The following is a 23,110-nucleotide window of genomic DNA, read 5'->3' on the forward strand; positions in this document are numbered from 1 at the left end:
AAATCCACAGTATTCTCAAAATATGGAAAAGGTGAAACCTCCTACTTCAACCCTCCTACTATTTTTATACTAGCTTAGGGGAGAACGTGCATTGAAAGGGTTTCCCCACAAAAATCGGGTTCCTCTTCCAATGCACCAGTGCCCAGTGCTATTAAGAGCCAAAATTCTCAGCACTTTCTTTGCCTGAAAGGGGTGTTGGCAAGGGAAGGGCTTATGTGCCACCTACCCCAATTGGAGGCCAGTAAATGGTTGTACCCTCCTTGATGAACAGGTTTTAGGGGCCCTTCAGACTTACCAGTTCTTGTTTTAATACAGAAACAAAATTACATTATGCCATTATTCTCTCTCCTTAGTGCTAAGATTGTGCAGAGTTATTTCTGGCAGATGAGTGACTCCCACTATTTATCAAGATTCACCCATAGAATAATTGTTTTTGTTTGTTATATCCCTGTGTGAACAGCTTGACATCTTTGAAGTGAGCATAGCATCAATATATTTTTTTATGTTAAAGTGTATTTAAAGTGGTTGTAAACCCTCTCATATACCCAGTGAATTGAATAGCCTCAGGTGATACACAGAGATTAAACAAATCTTTCTACATAAGTTTTACTTGTTTATCTGCATTCTTTTCTTGTCTACAATCCTTCAAAAGAATACAATAGTGATAAAATAATTTGCATATGTCAGGAGCAGAGAGGAGGGAGTGGAGAGCTGCAGTTACAGCTCTATTACACTGTGTGAGAGCTGATTGGAGAAAGAATACACCCCCTCTCCTCCCTCTACATATAGGCAGATGAACGAAGGAACATGCAGAATTCAGTATTCTGAATAGACAAGCTGTGTGCTTATCTCCCTCCCAGTCCCAATCACACATATATCTAATGTTAAAACTTCTCTGAAGTGACCTATACTGATGACAGAGGAACGATGCACCAGAGAGAAATGACATTTGGAGCTTTGGAGAGAGAAAAGTAAACACTACAGATATATGTGCTTTGTTCATGTTTCATGACCACTTTAAAGGAATTTTCCTGACAGACTCCATGGCAGCATACGTATCGGGTTTGGCCCCGCCTCCAAACCTACCCATAGGACCTCACTCCCATAAATCTTTGCTCCTGTTCAGCACACGTGTTCTTTTTTTGTCCTCCAAAGGATTACCTGATATCCTACCTGAAGATGGTTTCCGGGTGATGGATGGCTCTACCAGTCGGGTATGGAGCTCTCCAATAAGCCCCAGCTGCTGCGGGGTATGGAGTAGGGGCGAAGATGTATGCAGCCTTGGCCAAAAAGCCCAGCTGCTGCGGGTGGCCGGTACCCTAAGAATGAGATAAGTCCGGTGTGTGCATCCATCCCTGGTGATCTGCGGTCCGTGAGTACAAAGTCCTCCATGGCAGCTATTTTGTTTATATTATTTGCTTGCTCGTGCCTTATGTCTTACCTGGTTTTTCTCCTGCCTTCCCTGGTGGCTAGTGGTCCGGGGCCGGTCAGCGATTCACTTCCTGACCGGCCTCCGGTGCGCGCTACTGCGCATGTGCGGCGCCTCGGGAACGAGGCTTGGTTCTCGCGCATGCGCAGTGTAAGCACGGCGCATGCGCAGTAAGCTGGCGTCGGTGGCGATCGCTGATGACGTCACCAGGCGCCATATTTAAACCCCAGAGCTGTCAGCAGTGTTGTGTTTGTACACACTGCTGATACTGGGTGTTACACACGAAAATCGTTCGTTTTTTGTGGTCGCTTTGCTGTGCGCTGCCGCTCTGCCTGCTAACCTTGGTTCCTGGTGAGTACTGGCCCCAGTTTGGGAGCAACCCCCCCCCCCTCCGCTTTGCTGGTTTTTCTGACATGCTGTCCGGCTCATTCTTGTAGGTCAGCATCAGAATGGAAGCTACTTTGCCCTCCGGTGGTCAGCCCGCCCCTAACAGGTATTTGGGGCTTCTTGGTGGGGTTGTGGGTTATAGGGGGTGGGGGTAGGAACTCAAGTGTTCCTAGCTTCCTGTCTGTGTTTTCTGTTTTTTCTCTTGTTCACAGCCCCCCTCGTTCAGAGACTAGGCACTCTTCTCAGAGAAGTGAAAGGCGCTCGAGCTCTCGCCACCGGCACTCTACAGGAAAGTCCCGTTCGGGCTCACATCATCAAAAATCGTCTACTTCAGCCAGCCACGCACGGAGACCTGACAAAGCAGGTTGCAGAGGCTGTGGCGCTAGTGTCCCAGAGAGGAAGCTTTTCTGTGATAGATGTTTCTCCCAGGCTGCGGGAGAAAGGGATACTTCCGATCAGCGCATTGAGGCTTTGGTCAAGAGAGTGGTTAAGGACTCTTTGGCAGAGTTGGGTGTCAGTCGTTCTCAAGACACTGCAACGGCTTCCCCAAGCCCCTCCCCTGTAGCACTACAGGTACAGGAAGATTTCGAGTCGGCCCACACAAGCCATCAGTCGATGCTCTTGTCAGGTAGCGACTCTGAAGATGAGGATCCCTGCTTGGGTTTTGAATATACCTTGGTGCCTTCCCTGGTTAAAGCGGTCAGAGAGACCTTAAATTGGGAAGAGTCAGCTGTTCCCCCTCCCAAGCAGAAGAAGTACTTTAAACAGCTCAATAAGGAGCGTGTTAATTTTCCCTTCCTGGGAGAGTTGGGTGAAATCATCTTGGAGGAGTGGAAAAAGGTGGAACGAAAGAATTCCTTAGTATCCAAGATGGCTAAACTTTACCCCTTCAAAGAGGATGATGTGAAACATCTTGAGGCTCCTCCCCTAGTTGACGCAGCAGTCATGAGACTGGTCAAGCACGTGACCCTTCCCTTAGAGGATACGGTCTCATTTAAAGACCCGTTGGACCGAAGGATGGACTCTGATTTGAAGAGAATCTACCTTACAGCAGGTATGGCCTGTAAGCCAGTCCTGGCTTTAGCTGCTCTATCCAAAGCCATGGAGTCTTGGGCTGATGTGGTAGACGAATCGGTCAGATCGGTTTCGGAGGAGGTGGCCAGAAGCGCTCCAATCCAGGAGCTTAGGCTGGGCGCGTCGTTCCTTGGGGAGGCTTCCATAGACCTGATCCGTCTATTGGCAAGAGTTATGCTGTCCTCGGTCACAGCTAAGAGAGCTCTTTGGCTCCGCCCTTGGGTTGCGGATCCGGCATCAAAGCAAGTTTGGTGCCGTATTCCCTTTGAGGGGTCCTCCCTTTTCGGGAATAAACTTGACGAGGCCATAACCCGGGCCACAGGCGGTAAGTCTGGGTTTCTTCCCCAGGATCGGCGCCAGTTCAACGTCAAGAAAGGACAGCCTACCAGAAAATTTGTGCCTGATCGGGCCAGGGAAGCTCGCTCTTATAGACCTGGTCGGGAGTTCAACCGGAACTGGAGATCCAGGCAGTCTTCCAGGAAAACGACAAAGAATGTCTCCTCGGGGGACCGTGAGCCCACTAAGTCCTTTTGAGGGTGGGCCCGCTCAGACATGCCGGGTGGGTGCGCGTCTACGCTCCTTCCGACATGTCTGGGCGGCTTCGATTCAGGACCCCTGGGCCGTCAGGACGGTGTCTTCAGGCCACAAGTGGGTCTTCAAGGAGAGGCCAGGCTCAAGGTTCCTGCCTACTGCCATACCATGCCTAGAAGAAAGGCGTCAGATTTTGTTTTCTTACGTCGAAGCTCTCATTGCTCAAGGGGCTGTCATCTCCGTTCCAGAGTCAGAGCGAGGCCAAGGAATATATTCTCCGCTCTTTCTGGTCCAAAAGAAGAACGGATCATGGAGACCAGTGATAGATTTGACCTTCTTGAACAAATTCATAAAAAAAGAAAGGTTCAAAATGGAGACCCTGTTGTCCATACAGCAGTCAGTCCAGCCGGCAGATTGGATGGTGTCCATCGACTTGAAAGACGCCTACTTTCATGTCCCTGTGGACGAAGATTTTCAAAGGTTTCTCCGGTTCGAAGTGGGAGGATTACATCTTCAGTTTATCTGTCTCCCATTCGGGCTCTCAACATCTCCACGGACCTTTTCAAAAATCTTATTGGCCGTGGTAGCCCTACTGAGATTGAAAGGTATCCGTCTTCACCACTATTTGGACGATCTACTCCTGTTGTCCCAAGACAGAGAACAACTATTAGTTCATCTGGAGCAGGTCGTGTCCACTCTCCAGAAGTTTGGTTGGTTACTCAACAAGGAGAAGAGTCACCTGATTCCAACTCAGTCCCTGATCTACTTGGGCGCTCTGTTCGACACAGAGAAGGCGACTATCTCTCTTCCAGAGGAAAAGATAGGGACTCTTCGAGACAGGATTCGCTTTGCACTCTCATCCTCTCATCTTCAGGCACGTCAATGCCTGAAGGTGATCGGGACTATGGTCGCAGTAGTCCCCATGGTGAAGTGGGCCCTGTGGAGGATGAGACCCTTTCAGAAGGGATTCCTTCAGCAATGGGATACGTGGCATCTGGATCAACGCATCTTCTTAACCCCTTCAATGAGAGCGAGTCTCCCCTGGTGGTTATGCAGAGACCACCTGCTGAACTGCCACTCTCTGAAGCCAGCTCCGTGGGTAGTGGTTACCTCGGACGCCAGCAACATAGGCTGGGGTGCCCACTGTCTGTCGGAGGTGGCACAGGGCAGGTGGGAGTTTTCCACTCGAGGAATAGTATCCAACATACTAGAACTCCGAGCAGCATTCCAAGCTCTTCGAGCATTTGCTCACCTGACAGAAGACCAACCTGTCATGCTGCGCCTGGACAACACCTCAGCAGTGGCATACATCAGGAAACAAGGGGGAACACGCAGCTGGTCCCTATTGAGGGAAGTGGAGCCGATTATGTCCTGGGCACAGAAAAATCTCTCGAATCTTTCAGCGGTTTATGTTCCAGGAGTCCAGAATGTCAAAGCAGACTTCTTGTCCAGAGTGGATCTGGACAACAACGAGTGGTCCCTCCACAAGGAAACGTTCAACTGGATCCTAACATTGGGGCTTTCTCCAGAGGTAGACCTCTTCGCCTCCCCCTGCAATCACAAACTGCCGAAGTACTATTCAAGATTCAGAGATCCACAAGCATCAGGGATAGATGCACTCTCGGATCAGTGGAGATTCCACAGGGCATACGCCTTCCCACCAATTCCGATTGTGTTACAGTTTCTTCGGAGACTCAGGTCGGAGCCAGTGGAGGTAGTGGCGGTGATTCCCTTTTGGCCGAACAGGCCATGGTTTCCCCTTCTGACGCTACTCAGTGTCCAAGACCCAATCCCGCTACCCTTCAGACCGGATCTGTTGTCCCAGGGGTCTGTACTCCATCCGTGCCCAGACCGTCTACATCTCAGGGTCTGGATGTTGAGAGGAGGAGGTTACAGGCTTTAGGCTGCCCAGAAACGGCAATCTCGACATTACTTAGTGCTAGAAGAAGCTCAACGAACAGGGTTTATCAGAGAATCTGGGAAAAATTTTCTGCACAACTGAATACAAGGCCTGATCCTCAATCTTCAATTAAGATCCAGGATGTATTGAGCTTTCTCCAATCAGGACTGGATTTGCCTCTATCAGTGAGTTCGCTCAGAGTCCAGGTCTCGGCTATTTCCGCTTTTTCAGGGATCTCCTGGGCCACTCATGCCCTAATTCGTCAGTTCTTCCAAGGGGCAGTGAGAATCAGACCTCAGAGAAAACCCAGGTTTCCCAAGTGGGATCTGCCACTAGTTCTGGATTTCCTAGCGAGTCAGATTCAAGACAGGTCTGATTCTTTGACCATAAGAGAGCTTACACTGATAACAGTGTTTCTGGTAGCTATAACCTCAGCAAAAAGAGTGTCGGAAATTGGGTCCTTTGGGTCACAAGAGCCTTTCTTAACCTTTTTTCCTGACAGAGTGGTGCTCATCCCCATGCTGGATGCGAGACCAAAAAGGACCTCTGTCTTCCATGAAAACATAGAAACAGTATTACCAACCTTTAGACAGGAAGAGGAAGAATCTTCGGTTCATCCGCTGGATGTTGGAGAGTGTGTTAAGAAATATTTAGATGCCACTTCCTCTTTCAGAAAATCGGAACATCTTTTTGTTACCTTCTATGGAAAAAACAAAGGTTCAAGAGCCTCGACGAGATCCATTTCCTCTTGGATCATCCAGACCATCCAGTGGGCTTATAGGGCTAAGGGCTTGACCCCTCCAGCAGTAGTTACAGCTCATTCGACGCGGAGCATCTCTACCTCCTGGGCAGTATCCAGACATGTGGCTCCTGAAGTCATTTGCAGAGCAGCGTCGTGGTCCTCTATTAACACTTTTTTATCCCATTACTGTGTTGAGCCAGCGGCTCTTTCTTCTGTGAATTTTGGTTTGCAAGTCCTGTCTGTTTGACAAAATGCATTAAAATTTTTCTGTTCAGCACCTGCCCACCCTGTGTGTACGGCGAGTTATTTCCCGATACGTATGCTGCCATGGAGTCTGTCAGGAAAACGGAAAATTTATATCAAATACTTACCGTAATTTTCCTTTCCTGATGGACTCCATGGCAGCAGGAGTTCCCTCCCGGATTTCTGTGGAGGATAGTTACAGAACACGTGTGCTGAACAGGAGCAAAGATTTATGGGAGTGAGGTCCTATGGGTAGGTTTGGAGGCGGGGCCAAACCCGATACGTATGCTGCCATGGAGTCCATCAGGAAAGGAAAATTACGGTAAGTATTTGATATAAATTTTCCGTTTTTTTTACCACTCGTCACATTCTTATTGCTGCCTGGTCTGCCTGGGGAAATTCACTCCTCTTTTTGTATTGGTGACCATGGTCAATGAGAAAGAAAGTGAGAGAAAGTCCAGCATTTTACAGTTGTCCCAAGAACAAGAAGGTTGGGGAAATCTCCCAAATGGGGCCAATTGTTCCAGAGACAATCTTCGAAGACAGGAATTCTCTTCACTTATGGTATATTTCCTCTATATTTCTGCAGCATCTCTGGGACAGAATGTAAAAGGAAAGGTTCCAAATGGTACAAAAACGATCCTAGAAGGTGTTTTAACCCTTCTCTACCCTATTCAAAACAGAAAACAAATTATTTGGGCTATACATACACTTTAACTATATGCTTTGAAAGAAAGAAACTTGTGTTTTTCTCCCCAACAGTACCTACTCACCTCTCTGGTGAGGTGACAAAGTTGGAGCTTTTTGATTTGGCCAGAGCTATCACGGATGGGGAGAAAGCATTTTGTCATTGTGTAAGCTCCATCTAAAGTGACTCTAATCCTACAGAGGGTTTCTTTCCTTAGTCCCAGAGGCTGAACAGAATGATGGGGGAATGACTGCTGCCGAAGAGGAGGAAATAAAGTGAATCTGTTGCTTTGCCCTGTTTTAAGCCCAAATCTTAAATGTACTGTGATTTGCTAAAACGGGAGAATTCACAATCTGGTGCAGTTGTGCAAAGTAGCCAATCAGCTTCTAACTTCAGCTTGTTCAGTTAAAGCGGTTGTAAACCCAAAGAAAAAAAAAAAAAAAAAAACCTGCAAGACAAAGGCATAATGAGCTAGTATGCATTATGTGTAACTTACCTTAGAACGAAGCCCCGACACGGACCCCCGGACATCGCTGCGGGCGCTGCCATGATCCCTCGCCGTCTCTTCCGGGTTCGGCGGCTCCGGCGCGGTGATTGGCTGGAAGAGACGGCTCCGGCGCGATGATTGGCCGGAGCCGCGATGACGTCACTCCCGCGCATGCGCGGGAGTGATTTTCCGGCAAGCTCCCGGCAAATAGATTGAAGGTCCCCCCGGACCTTCAGAGCGCATGCGCCGCTCGCGCGAGCGGCTGCATGCACTGTAAATATCTCCTAAACCATGCCGGTTTAGGAGATAATATTTGTACCTACAGGTAAGCCTTATTATAGGCTTACCTGTAGGTAAAGTGTCAAAAAGCGGGATACTACCGCTTTAAGCTTTGACAAAAAAAACCTAAAGGCTGATTGGTTGCTGTGCAGAGCTGCACTAGATTTTTCACTCTACAGTTTTAGTACATCAACCCCAAAATTTATAGTTTCTTTTAGGGTTGCCATATGTTTTACAACTATTAATTTGATTGCCCAATGTACAACATAAAAAATAAGTAAGGGTGCAACTAAGGGTTTTCTAGGGAGCAATAGCAAGATCTTCTGGTCATCTAAATTGTTTGTTGTCATACATTAAATGATAAGTCCACCCTAAAACTACAATCCCTGCATCTATTGATCTCCATGTTCTAACACTAACATATCTAGCTCTGTAAAGAAGAAATTTGTATACATACCTTTTTTTAAGCCAATCCAACCCGATCTACAGCGGCAGAAGCTCTGCAGAGGACACGGCCAACAACGGCTGTGAAATTAATGGGAAGTGATATCACCCATAGACTTACCATGGGTCTTCCATCTTCGACTTCTTCATCTGTACCCTCCTCCACAGCAAAGCTGTGGCTGACAGCTGTGCGTGGGATCGGGTTGGATCAGCGGGTTGGATCAGCTTAAAAAAAAAAGGTAAGTATACTGATTTCTTCTTTACAGGGCTAGATAGGCTAGTGTTAGATCGTGGAGATCTATAGCTGCAGGGATTTTAGTGTTACGGTGGACTTATTCTTTAATATTTATGCACCCATACTTGGTGTAAATGCATATGCCCTGATATAATACATCAGCCAGCCTTGACAGATATCATTGAAAGTGTTATGTTATATGTGTTCTATAAGTGCAAATCATGAAAAGTGCAAAAATTGCTGTTTATCCTGCCAGAAATCTAGTGAGCTTGTAACTTCCTGTGTAGTCTTCCTATGTTGCACTGAAATTTCAAATAGGTATCTTCCCCGGACCACAGAACGCCCCTCCCCCCATGTTATAGAGATGAGGAGAGGGGGAAGGTGTTTTGTAGTCCAATTCAGGAGCAAACATCCTTGGGTGAAAATGCTGCCCCCCCATACTGTAGATATAGAACAGTGAGGATAGAAGATTTTTACTTGCAGGATCACTAGGTTAAAATAAAGGAAAAAAGCCTAAAATTGGAAAATTAATGAAGCCACCACATCTAAGGATTGTAATTATTGTCATTATTGCAGTAAAAATGCTATAAAACCACTTGCGCCAAACAACAAACAAACAAAAAGATAAATAAATGGATTAGCAGCTGCTATTGTAAACCTAATGGTTAGACAATGTTACAAAATGCACAGGAGTAATAACTCTATGCATGCAACTGAAGCTCTGAAGACTTCACGCTGATGATGAAACACGTCAAGCTGGAACACACGTTGTGACGTACTTCAGTGTAGGTGAAACGCACGCCGCCACTCGGTTGGTTTGGCAGACACTGCTCTCACTGTACAGTGTGGAAGCCCGCACGGGAGAGATTTTTTTGTGTGTTTTATACATAGCCCCTATACATGGGCTCTAAATAAAGGCTAGCATACAATTTTACGCTATGTGGAGTCCGCTCTCCATTTTTATTTCCTATCTCCCATATTCATTTTGGAGCACTGTGAGGATTGAAGGACCGCCTGGAAATTACATCCTTGTAAAGGAGACCACTAAAGCTTCCTTTGATCCTATTGCCATAAAATAAGGAGGATCAACACCGTCTGGTGAGTGGGGATTTTTACACTCACTGTGTCACCTTTTCTTTGTTAAAAGTATTTTCTTTTTGGAATGCATTGACCTATGACAGCAGGAGGAGTGAGCCGTTCCCTTTGAAGGATACAGAGTACTTTTATTGGGACTGTTTTTCACTGGACATCAGTATGCACTGGGTTTAGGCACAAACACGATTCATATATTTTGTTTCACTAGTATATGTCTAAGTATTTACATATGTTATATTGATGGTGTTATTTGTTTAATTTGGGTGGCTTTAATTGTTTTTTTTGTACACTTTAGAACAAGCGCTGTTGCATGCATAGAGTTTTTACTCCTGCGGATTTTGTATTATTGCAGTAAAGAAAGGAATCTGCTCACCTGTAAACGCTGCGCGATCTATGACAATCCACTCCACTGGGAAACTTTTCTGTGTATCTAAATCTGTTTCTTGCTTTAGCTGCAGGTTTATCTCTTTAGCATTGTAGGTTAATGAGCTACAGCAAAGAAAAATATGTTACAGGAAGGTAAAAATATGTTTACAGAAAAAAATAAATTAGTAAAAAATTAAGTCTAGTAACACATAGGACACAGAGGGAGTTTGTTGTTTTTAAATATCTGTAGTTCTCAGTATCGATGTAGATAATTATATTGCATACAGGTATGTGTGGTTCTAGACATAGATGTATAGGGGACTGTTCTGTCCATCAGACTTCTATTCTGATTACTTGGGTTTATGTTGTTTAAAATAACATGTTGGGTTTTCTTGATTCACACAAGTTAGTTATGTGCAGAGCGCAAGCGCCATCTACTGTCCTTTTTTGGTATAGCTTCAGTTGTTCTGCATATGTTGTAAACTCAGAATGTGTTTAATAAAGTTGTTAGGAACCAGAGCATTATAGGTATAAGTTCTACAGGAACTGAATCAGCCACCATTTTGAGAAGATACAGCAGGGCATCAAGACATGTTTTTCTCAATCTCTCACCATCACCCGTGAGAGAGCTTAAAAAGTGAGTTCTTGCTATCCCATCTTGTATTATAGGTCATTGTTTCTTTGTTGTATGCAATATTGTACTGATTGATGTTTATTTTTATCAATTTGTAATTTCACCTGGCTTGTTCTAATAAATTTGAGATCAAAGCAATATGGTATCTGACGTTTATGGAGTAGGAAGGTTTAGCTCTCTGTCCTAGAGACAGAACAGGGACACTTATATCTTCTCTGTGCTCCTTGTTTGAAAGGGCTGCAAATGGGGTTCTATCACAGCTTTAAAATAAACTCAGTCAGGGTTTCTATACCTATTCAATTCTTATACTTTTTTTTTTATTATCTATACTGCTTAGTGTGTGCCTATTTATCTTTCTGTACCTAACTGGCCCAATTCATTTTACAATGGAGTTCCACTTTAATTAAAAAAAACAGTAGAGTTCATCTTGCTTGCAGTTCCAAGCCTGAACCTACAGGGTATAGCGCTGGCTCTGGTATAGTATATCAGCAATCATAAAATAGTGGGAATAAATGTAAAGCATACCTAAACCCAGGAAGCCCAATTCCAATAGAGATCACTTTGCTGCTACTGATGCGTTCCCTGTAATATAAAATTAAGTATCCCACAGGGAAGTCTTTATAATGACCACAGCGGAGGTGCAAATTCAGGACAGCAATCTCACCAATAGAGTCTTGAGAGATATAAGAAACTGTTAGGTGGCTTAGCCCTGCAGCATCTCAAAAAACCCAATTAAAAAAAAATCAGTTCTAGCCAGATTGATGCTTTAAGCTGCTCTTACTCACATGTATAAGTAGCTAAAAAAAACTTTAAAACCCCTACATATTTCCTTTGAACTATAGTAAATAGAACCCCTAACATAACTGGTCATAACAGAACAATTATAACCACCTGAATTTCAGAGAGCAGTTCTGCCAATCAAACGGGAAGTAGTTGACATTGATGGAGCACGGTGTTTGGAATATGGCAGGAGGTAGCCAGTAGATGTAGCCGTTGCTAAATATAAGCACGTTGCTGTAATACGCCACTTCAAAGTTACCGTTGTTGCTAAAATTAAAAGAAATCTTGTTGGTTTTCAACATTTTATAACTGTGAAACTTTGCATAAACATTTCAGTAACTAAACTGATGACACATTTAAATATAAAATGTCAGACATTTGTACTGCATGTAAGTAGTATCGCATTTGTCAAAATGTATTCCTTAATGTGCTCAGATGGAATGTGCTGGTGACAAACACAAAGAAAAATGTAGCATCTTGTGTCAATGCTATTCAAGACATCAGAAAACATTGTCCTGATGATAATGGTGGTTCTGTACCCAGCTCAGGGAAATCATCCATTCATTTCTGGAAGAGGATAATGGAAGTTTTAACTATGAAATGATAATAACAGTATCCTTTGTGATTTTATAACTGTTCATCTGACAGCAATATTTACATTTCATAAAATAATGCTTGTAATTCATTAGGTGCAATATGGTTTTCCCAACAACTAAAACTACATAAACATTCTTCAGCAGAGTTTGAGGGGTCATATATGGCCACAAGGTAGAAAAGCTACACCCATGTTGCCTGTCATGCTTTTCCATCATTTTTCAGGTTTTTTTTTAGTGTTTTTGTAAGCATATTACAAGTGTGTCACGTGTGTATTCAAGCTTCATGGGTTTTTATTTAGCCAATGGAAAGCACTAGGGGGAGGAGACCAGTTAATATAGGCTACAAATACCTACACCTGAAAAATGCTTGAAAATACTTCCAGCATTTTCAGGTATTCCCATTAATGCTTATGGGGCCAAAACACTAAATTCCACCTGAAAGGTAGCTTATGTACTTCTTTGAGCAACAGGTGTCTAGCTACAAGCAACGGGATGCCCACGTGTGAATGGGGGGTATTGGAAACAATGGGATTTGGCTTGTTGAGCCTTTTGGAGCTTTGAGCTTCAAGCTCCAAAATGCACAGGTGTGAATAGGGTATCTTCCTGTGAGCAATTCTTATCACTTCTTATCACTTATAACTTATAACTTATTCTTATCACTTATTCAAGGCTCTACTTTGGCATGCACAGTCTCTCTCTCTCTCTTTTTCTTCTTGGCTCGTCCAATGCAGTCCAGGGGTATGTAGTTGTTTTTGTGTTTATTTATAAATTAGGGTTGGGAGAATGGAACAGTGTTAATTTTGGCAGCAAATTTCAATTTAGTTTTGGTCTTAGTCTTAGGACTAAAATTACATTTTAGTTTTAGTCCCATTTTAGTCTTCTGCAAGTGTTTTAGTTTTAGTCGTATTTAGTCGACTAAATCTCCAGTACATTTTAGTCGACTAAAACGTCCTACATTTTAGTCGACTAAAACGTCCTACATTTTAGTCGACTAAAACGTCCTACATTTTAGTCGACTAAAACTCATTTTAGTCATCTAAAATCAAATGGGTGTAGTTCAATTGTAATTTGTAATGTATTATTTAAGCATTTCTCTACAATTTCAAAACTCATTATATACTACTGCTGGTATGTAATGCTGCACAGTGCTAGATAGTGGTCTCAGGTCTGAAGGATGGCCTGCAATATGCACAGTGCCCTGGATGTCGGTGGTCAGAGAGGAGGCTTGTTGTAATGCTGCACAGTGCTGCACAGTGCTGGATGGTGGTCTCAGGTCTGAAGAATAGGCTGGCCTCAGCGGCCTGTAATGCACAGTGCCCTGGATGCCAGTGGTCTGAGGGGAGGCAGTAATGGATGGTATGCTGTAATTGTAACACACTCACTCAGTGCCAAAGGGTGTTCTGTGTCCTCTGCTCTCTGCTCTGGATGTGGGTGGTTGTCTTGTGAGTCTGGACTCCAGAGGCATGGCTGTATGCACAGTGCTGCAGTGCTCTGGTCTCTTGCAGTCATCACGTCACGGGGCACACAGTCGCTTGCTTGCTGGGAGCGGAAGCAGGCTTAGCTCCGTGAAAACCGGAAGTTGGGTAAACGTCCCTTCCTCACTTTCTCGTTTCATTTTCATTCGTTAACGAAAATGGATTTGATTTTCGTCATAGTTTTCGTCAGTTGACAAAAATGTGCTACACTTTTCGTTTCATTTTAGTCACTGTAAAAATGCAGTTGGCGAAAATTGTGACGAAAACGTTTTCGTCGACGAAATTAACACTGAAATGGAATAGTGAGATACTCCGAATTAACTATGCACAATATTGGAGGACTTCTATCTCTCGGTACAGCCAGGCTGTTGATCCACCTGGCCACTGAGGTGGATTTAGCTTTAATTCTTTTTCCTAAGATGACTTGAGGAATTAATAATATCTTCAGGACACTCACCTCAGTATCCTCTTTCTCACTGCTGACACCAATCCACTGACTATCCTACTCTTGGGGTGGCCCTCCTCAGGTCAGACTCCTTGTCATGAGCCCCTGTATTCACGATAATATTTTTCTAGGGTCTCCAGTGTCTCCCCCTCAGTCAGCTCTCCTGGACCTCTGGGTTCAGCTTCTCTCATCCGTTCCTCAGGCCCTCAGGACGACTTCCTGCGACCACATGCCACTGCTACAGAGGAGGAGGCAGCCACCCTCTCCTCTCCAGCCAAAGACCTTGCAGCACATGTGCTCCTGGCTTTTATACAGTATCCCAGAGTGCACAGAGACAACTTGCCCCCTGCCAATCACCAGGACTGTATCAAAGCCTATGCATCCATTTGTCAGGTTTCCTCCCACTGTCCAACATGCCTCCCTATTGGACCAGTGTGAAACACTCCTCCAGACACAATGAATTGCATACTGAGGACAATGAGATGACCTCACTAACAGATCATGCTCTCTGGTAGGCAGAGAACAATATAGATTTAACTGCAGCCCCTCTGGAAAGCAAACAGGGCTCAAAACTATACTTTCTCACTAGCACCTACCTAGGAGGGTGCTACACAGGCAATCACCTTCCTGCTCAACTCCCATTGATACAGTATACCAGGACAGAAGAAAGCTTCTTGATCCAGGCCTGAACCTCTCTGTAGCACATAACACCTCCACAGGCAGCAGGCCCGGGAAGGCAAAAACACAGCAACACAACCTCCCCAGGCAGAGTCTGGGAGGCAAGCAGATAATTTCCAAATAAAGTATTTATATCCTTTCCAGCATGCACAGCGATCCTCTTAGTGGTTGCTCAGGGAGACATACGTATTCATAACTCAAGTTATGTGATCCTCACATATTTGTCTTACAATATTGCCAGAGACAATCACCCATAGCAGACAGAAGCAAACAATAACACTGAGCATAGGGAAAACCTGAGCAAATCAGGACTATCAATTAGAGCTCAGGCTGACTACAGTCCAACAGAACTAAACAGAACCAAATTTAGACGAGGGACACAGCGACCTAGCGCATGGTCCCTGCAGTAGTATCTTTTAAACTGATAAAACCTGGGAAATCAAGCATGCATTGCAGAGAGGTACAGTCTAGCTCGTTTTTATTTTGCACTAAAATAAAATAGTAATTTCTAGGTAACAATACTTTTTAGTGCGGACCACTCTTACTTGTTTTCTAGGATAAGATTTGGCTGCCACACCATGTCAGGAGGAACTCTAAGTAAGTTGATGTCATAGAATTCACTCGTATTCCATGTCAGTCTTTTGTCAAACCATCCCTGTTTAAAGAATACAGTCATTATCCAACATATGACATAACAATCGAAAGCAAGAACACAACAGAAACTATACTGCTGTAACGCCGAGGGATTGATTTACTAAAACTGGAGAGTGCAAATCCAGAGCAGCTTTGCACGGTAGCCAATCAGCTCCTAACTTCAACTTGTACAATTAGGCTTTAAGAAATAAATCTGGAAGCTAAATGGTTTTTGTGCAGAGCTGCACACGATTTTGCACTTTCCGGTTTTAGGAAATCAACCCCATTGTGTAGTTGTGTATATAGTTTATATATATTGTGTTCACCTCTCTGTGAACAGAGCTCCAGGGGCTATTTATTAATTGTTCAATATGCATTGAACTAAAAGGTGGATAAATCTTCTATAAGTAAATATTTCAGGACAATATAATGACCGCAGACATAATTAGAAAAAAATCTAGTACTAAATATAGAGTATAACTTACCTGATCAACCCAGACATTTGTGGTGAGGGTTTCATCTGCTTCTTTCTGCAATAAAATTATTTTGTTATATACTTAAGTATAATGCTTGAGTGACTGATGTAAAATGCTGAGACATTACCAGAAAAATACTTTGCCTTTGCATGAAAACTTATTTTAATCAATATCTATCTATCATCTATCTATCTATCTATCTATCTATCTATCTATCTATCTATCTATCTATCTATCTATCTATCTATCTATCTATCTATCTATCTATCTATCTATCTATCTATCTATCTATCTATCTATCTATCTATCTATCTATCTATCTATCTATCTATCTATCTATCTATCTATCTATCTATCTATCTATCTATCTATCTATCTATCTATCTATCTATCTATCCTGTGTGTGGGTTCCCCTGAGTTACCATTAGAAACAGTAGAACATTCTGACATGTTTCCAAGTGATTTTACCTCAGACAAGGACCAGTCCAATTTCTTTGGTTTTTGTGTTTTATTTGTAACTTGGATAGGATGAGTGGGATACTCCAATAACTGAACTATGCACAAAAAGGCAGGGACTGTACAAAAAATGCTGAGTGATGCTGGTTAACGCTGACTGACGCTGGTTAATGCTGATTGAGCTAGTCACGGCTAGGGCGCCCACTGTATTTCACCTTTGACTGTGAAAGAGTCCTTTTAGCTTCCTAAGGCACTCCTTTCCTGAGGTAACTGTCCTTTATAGAAGACTGTACTGCTGAGCAACTTCAGGGCCCTTCCTGGCACCCCCTTTACCCTCTAATCTTCAGGGTTTAACAACTTGGCACCCCCTTTACCGTATCACTCTGGGTTAGCTGACCTCTGGATCCCCTTGACCCCACTGGAGTGGTCCCTTCTCTTAGGCAGACCACTGGGCAGATGCTTGAGTACTCACAATACTGTTTTTCCAGAAGTATTCTGCCCAGCAGCTCCACTTGGTCAGCACACTGGATACTTCTGCAGCACAGGCTCATCCCCTGGTCCCCTTAGGCCGACTGCCTGGACCACCTTCCTCACTCTGCAGGAGGAGAGACAGCCGTCACCCTCCTCCTGGGACCTGGCTTCCCACCCAAAGACACCCTGTCACATGCTCCCCTCCTATTTATGTCCAATCCCAGGATGCATTGAAGGAATGCCCTCCCACTGGAACTGACATAAAACAGAGTGTTTCCTCCACTGTCCAATGAGCTCCCTCACTGGCTGCAGTGGGGACACTCCCTCAGACCCAGTGAATCACACTTGTAAACATGTGACAGGCTAAACTAACAGATCAGACCCTCCTGATAAGCGGCACAGATAGGTTTTACCTAGCACCTACCTAGGAGCGTGCTACAAGTATATGTAATTAAAAAAAAAAAACACATTTTGATTTTTGATTCAACTGCATATTTTAAATTATAAAACAAATGAAAATGTCATGGACAAAAAATGACAAACAACCCATTACCTAATATTTTGTTATTCAACTTTTAAAGACAATCACATTCAGCAAATTCTGTAACTCTCAGTGAGATTACTGCACCTGCTAATGAGTAGTTTGGTCCATTCTTCTTTTGTAAACTGCTCCTGCTGTCTAAGGTATGATTGATGCCTTCTCCAGACTGCATGTATCAGCTTCTTCCATAGATGTTCAATAGGATTTAGATCAAAGCGGTTTAAAAACCCGTTTTGTTATTTATACCTACAGGTAAGACTTACCTATAAGTAAAATTAATATCTCCCAAACGTGCACCATTTAGGAGATATTCACCCTGCATGCAGCCGCTGATGTCAGGGGTGCATGCACTCTGAGCTGAGGGCTCCAGCGCTAACGTCATTGCGGCTCCTTCCACTCACAGCGCTGAAGCCCGCAGACCCGGAAGAAAGGCCGGGGGAACATGGTAGCCCTCTCAGCGGAAACTTGGTGCCACTGGCAGGGTTTTGTTCTAAGGTAAGTATTATATAGTGTGCTAGTATGTGATACCGACTATTTTTTTTTTTTAAGCGGTTTACTATAGCTTTAAGGCTATTAGAAGGAACTTTAGAACAGTCCAATATTTTGTTGTAAGACATTTTTGGGTGCTTATAGCTATGTGTTTGGGGTCTATATCCTGTTGGAGCACCATTGACGTTGAACAGAGTCCTCTGACAAGGGCAGTATGTTTAGTGCTAGAATTCATTGTGCCCTACAGAGATTCAAGACACCCTGTGTCAGATGCAGCAAAGCAGCCTTAAAACAATACCGACCCAAAGTGGGTGCACTGTTTTCTTTGTAAGCTTCACTTTTTGTCTTTGAACATAGAGCTGATGTGACATGCCAAAAAAGCTCCAGTCATGTCTCATCTGTTAAAAGTACATTCTCCCAGAAGCTTTGCGGCTTATCAATATGCATTTTAGCATTTTCAATTGTATGTTTTTCCTGGGTCTTTTTCCTTTGAGCCCGTTGTCCCTCAATATATAATGAATGGTGTAATATGTGCCTTGACTTTGAGTTCAGCTTGTGTCTCATTAAAAGTTTTCCTTGGCTCTGTATCCACCGTTCACACTATCCTTCTGTGCAATTTGGAGTTGATTCTCCCCATGCCATCACATTTAGGGAGGTTGGCTACACTCAAATGGACCTTAAACATCTTAATAATATTTGCGGCTGTAGTCATGGGAACATTAAGCTGCTTGGAGATGGTCTCAAAGCCTTTACCTTTGACATGCTGCTCAACAATTTTCTATCTGATCTCCTCAGACAGTTCTTTCTATTGCTTTCACGGGTCCATGTTTAGTATGGTGCACACAATGATATCAAACAGCAGAGTGACTTTTCTCCATTTAACCCCTTTCTGGCAATGGTATGTATGTATATATATATATATATATATATATATATATATATATATATATATATGTGGCCTCACTAAACTGGGCTTTTTTTATGGGAGGCTGCATATTTGCATACCTCTTTGTAATCTTTGTGCTGGGAGTGCCCCGCACATCACGCTCACCAAGAGCTCCAGGTCTCGTATTACCGATCTGCACCCAGTACTCTCAGTTCCGAGTCACCTGATATCTGTGATAACCATTGATTGGTTATCATAGTGATCAGTCACTGTGAAGCCTGGCCCCTGTGTTTACTTCTTCTTCTAAATGGAGAGGAAGATACACCCATATCTTCCTTTCCTTGCAGGAGAGGAAGAAATAAACAACCCAAAGTGTGTAAAAAAAAAAAAAAAATAGCTAGATCAAGGTTAGATATGAGTCAGTGCCAAGGTTAGTGTTAGAGTCAAGACAAGAGTCAAAGGTCAGGGTCAAAGGTTAAGGTCAGTATATTTTTGGTAGGATTTTTTTTAAATTAGTGTTTGTGTGTTTTAGGTTGGGTAAAGAAAAAAAAGAAAAATGTGCACCATTGTTCCTGGGTTCCTGGGCCCTACAGGTACAAACAACAAATGAACAAATGATGTACACATGTGTGATATCGCTACTAACAGGAGCAGAATAATTTATTTTGGGTTATTCTTTGGTGGTAAATTATGGTAATAGCAAGAAATATACAGCCAATTTTTTTTTACTATTTTGGGCCAGTTTTCCTTTGATACAAAAAAATAAAAAAGTAGTTGTGATGATACATACAGTTTTACCAATACAATAAATTGCAAAATTGTATTAAAAGTTGCAAAATTGCATTCAGGCATTAACATTTGTTTTAACCTCAATCCACTAAAAAGTTAAATAGGCTGACTGGCTGATTACAAAATTGAATACATGAGTGATACTGTTTACAGGAAATAGTTTGAAATATCAGTATGATCCAATTATTTATAACTTTTTCTAGGGGTACTAACAAATCTATCGAGAACATTTACACTATCCTGTTGTTTTACTATAGGATATAGAGAAGGCATGCCTCACTTTTGTCACTTTTGTGTGTGTTTTCACAAATTGTAGGGTGTGAGTCATTGGTTTTACCCTGAAGTCTAGGGGGAGGTTGTGGGGCCCTCGGGTTTCTTCCTCCTCTGCCTCTGGGGGGTCTCTCTTCGGGAGAGCCCCCTGACCTAGTATTCTGGGTCGACTTCCACTTTTAAAAATATAGGATGCATTTTTTTCTCCTTTACTGGTTTTGCGAGCCCTTTTCCCCATTGATATTTTTCTTTCATCACTATATGAAATGCATTTTCTGTTTCATACTCCATTAGCGCCGTTAGTTCACCTCTCTTCTCAATTAATTCTCCCTGCTCTGGGATGCCATTGAATCTAGCCTGTTGTTATAAAATATTAATTTCCCTTAGTAACTGATTCTTCCTCTCCTTCTTTTCCCTCTTTATTTGTGTCCCAATGCTTATCAATATCCCCCTTATATAAGCCTTATGCGTTTCCTATAAAGTAGCCCGTGGGATTTCTGGTGTATCGTTAATAACGGAAAAGCTCTCCAGTTCCCTTTCCACATTCTCTAATATTTTGGGGTCTTGGATGAGAGACTCATTCAATTTCCAGGCCCTTTCTCTAGGTGCTACCGTTGAGATGTCTAGCTGGGTCATCACTGGGGCATAGTCAGAGAGTATAATAGGCAAAATAGTCAAATCTTTGAGGGATGTTCTAGTTGATGTTCTATTAGATGTTCAGATCTTGTTCCTTGTATGGACCTGGTGACCTACCTCCATGAGCCACCTCCCAACCATACCTTCCTATGAGGCAACAACTCTGGCAGTCTAACCCCACCCTACCCACTGGAGCAACATCCCCCCAGCTCCCCCCCCCCCACCGCCATCCCAACGAGGAAAAGAGGAGGCGGCAGTAGAGGGGAGGGAGGGGTGCAGAGGGGAGAAGGACAGGAGATAACCTCATCTCCCGCAAAGCCGGCAGTGGTAAGTATAATTTGTTGCAGAATTTTCCCAGATCTCCCGGAAATCTCAGAATCGCTGTGCGGCCCTCTTTTTTTACTTTAAGGCAGGCCAGAAAACCCCACTGATAGGACATATTGGAAGCCCGCAGCAGGTCTGTCAGGAGTTTAGGAAGTCTCCTTCTTGCCATAGTATCAGCCGACAAATCGGCATATAGCTGTAGGTTCATCCTTCAAGAACAATCCAAGGACGTTTCCGGGCCCTTTCCATAACTCTCATCTTTTCTTCTGCATAGTGGAACCTCACAATTACATCTCTTGGGGTGCCCTCTCTCTGGCTTACAGTTTTTGATGTGTGTTTCATTGCTGACCTAACGCTACTGAACAGTAACAGTGATACTGATATTTATTATTTAATGACCAAATTATTATTTGTTTTATTACCCACCATTTTCTTACAGGGAGATCTATAATTTGCTTACTACTACGCACAGTAAAAAATGTATTATTAATTAGTGATCCTTGCAATGGTTGTCTATTTTGCAGTAAGTATCTTGATCTAGCTATTGAAGCTATGCCACTAAAGCCCCGTACACACGATCAGATTATCGAACGATCTGTCATCCGTTTTTTGTGGCATGCTAGTCTGATGTGGAAAGTGAAGAGGTTATTTTCATCCAAATTTTCCCGTACGACAGAATTCTACTTCAGAAGTGATGTCATGTGCTGGATTGTTTTGTATGTGTTCTTTCATCTCTGAGCATGCCTAGTCTTGCGCTTAAGATTTTTTTCCGTCGAAATCTGTACTAATGAGACAAAAATCGGACGTTGTATTACGGACGACAAAAATTATATAGCCTGCACATCAGGATTTTGTCAGCCGAAAAGTCGGAGTCGACTGTCGAAAGCACCATACTAACAATCCGAAAATCGACAGATTGGTCATTGAGCAAATTTTCCCTTCAGATTTTCTTATTGTGTGTACGGGCCTTAACTTTGTAGCAATGATAGCAATGCCCTGAAGCTGGGCAGTACTCATTCTATATAGCAGAGAGCACAGTATCTGGCCAGGTTATATGGAAAGAAAATAGACATACCAGTGAGATGAGATTGGAAAGTGTTAATGCAATGTATACATCTACTGTTTCGTCTGGATGGTCCACTGGCCGCAGATCCTTTCTGTAACCCTTTTCTTCAAACAAATATTTTAATAGTTGTTCCTCTTCACTTAGAGCAGAAAAAACTGAGAAGGACAAAGGTAGACAGTTAAAAGTGGAAAAGAAGATTGTAATGTTACTCTATTTCCTATAACATGAGGGGGAGGGTGGACTGGAATCAAAAAAAGTTTAACCACTTTGAGGGCAGGGCCAGTTGATTGGTACCCAAGATTGAGTAAAGGCACACAGAGATCAAGTAAAGAGGCACCGTTATTATTCGGAAATTAGAAGTAATAAATAACATGTGGATGGCAGCGGCAAGGTGGTTACTTAAGAGTCCCAAATAATTTGGCATAAGAGTCTTGTTAACACAGGCCACTCGGTTACAACAGTTCTCAACAATGTTGACAGTAGGAATGATCGAACTTTTGAAAAGTTCGGTTCGACCAGAACACCCGAACTTCCCGAAAGTTCGGTCCGGATTTCAGAACCCCATTGAAATCAATGGGACCCGAACTTCGGTAATCAAAAAACACCATTTTGAAGCCCTAAAACCCAATAAATGCCCCTAAAAAGTGCCTAGAGTTCTGGGTCATGCCCCAGGGACTATTAATCACAGAAAAAAAGTTCTTAAAAATAGAGAGCCAATTATTGAAAAAATTATTGAAAAAAAAAAAAATTAGATTTCTTTGGATTTAGTGTCTGGGGGTCTAAAAAGTGTACCTGTGAAGTTTCAGCTCTGCAGCATATCCAGAACCAGATAAAAAAAGTTTGTTTGTATTAGATTTGCAGTAGAACAGGATAGTGGCTTCCCGGCTTTTTGTTACAGGCGTTTATAGGGCTTTTTTGTGGACAAGTTTGGAGGCAGGCATGACATCTGAACTTCTGTATAGGGGTATATATACACACACACTTATACACTTATATGTATTTATACACATACACACATATAACAGGTGTGATAGGAGCGAAGTCCTATGGCTGTTAATAATTTCATTAGCGCAGCCATAGGGTTCTGCTACTTTCACACCTATATATGTGTATGTGTATATATACATACGTGTGTGTGTATATATACCCCTACACAGAAGTTCAGATGTCATGCCTGCCTCCAAACACGTCCACAAAAAAGCCCAATAAAATGCCTGCAACAAAACGGCCAGGTGTGAAAGGAGCGAAGCCACTATCCTGTTCTATTGCAATTCTAATAGAAACAATCTTTTTTCTATGGCTTTCTATGGCGGTCACCCTGAAATGGAAGGGTTTGGTCACCCTGCCATAGCAGTCAGAGTCAGTTAACCCTACACTACACTACAGTCCCCTGACACTTAACACTTTCCCTACAGAAACTAGATTATTAAATCTAACTATAGTGATATATAGTACCCTAACTACACTAGATATACCTTTCCTCACACTAATAATTGCTAAATGACACTTTGAATCAGGAGTAACAGAACTGCTTCCACTCTCTTCCACATCCCTATATTACAGTG

The 23,110-nt window shown here is 43.1% G+C and overlaps 1 protein-coding gene across 1 annotated transcript in view; it reads right to left on the minus strand.

Moving 5' to 3' along the window:
- Positions 1-23,110, minus strand: part of CHRND (cholinergic receptor nicotinic delta subunit) — a gene marked incomplete at its 3' end in the record, with an annotated part of 128,664 nt that overhangs the window by 88,731 nt on the left and 16,823 nt on the right. Inside the window, exons 2-6 of the mRNA XM_082250878.1 lie at positions 21,555-21,700; positions 15,627-15,671; positions 15,054-15,163; positions 11,426-11,581; positions 9,908-10,023 (exon numbers count right to left, since the gene is read on the minus strand). Coding sequence (XP_082107004.1) covers positions 9,908-10,023; positions 11,426-11,581; positions 15,054-15,163; positions 15,627-15,671; positions 21,555-21,700 — 573 coding nt within the window. The remainder of the gene's footprint in view (positions 1-9,907; positions 10,024-11,425; positions 11,582-15,053; positions 15,164-15,626; positions 15,672-21,554; positions 21,701-23,110) is intronic.

The sequence above is a fragment of the Pelophylax lessonae genome, assembly GCF_965119305.1.
Source record: "Pelophylax lessonae genome assembly, chromosome: 3".
Taxonomy (NCBI): Eukaryota; Metazoa; Chordata; class Amphibia; order Anura; family Ranidae; genus Pelophylax; species Pelophylax lessonae.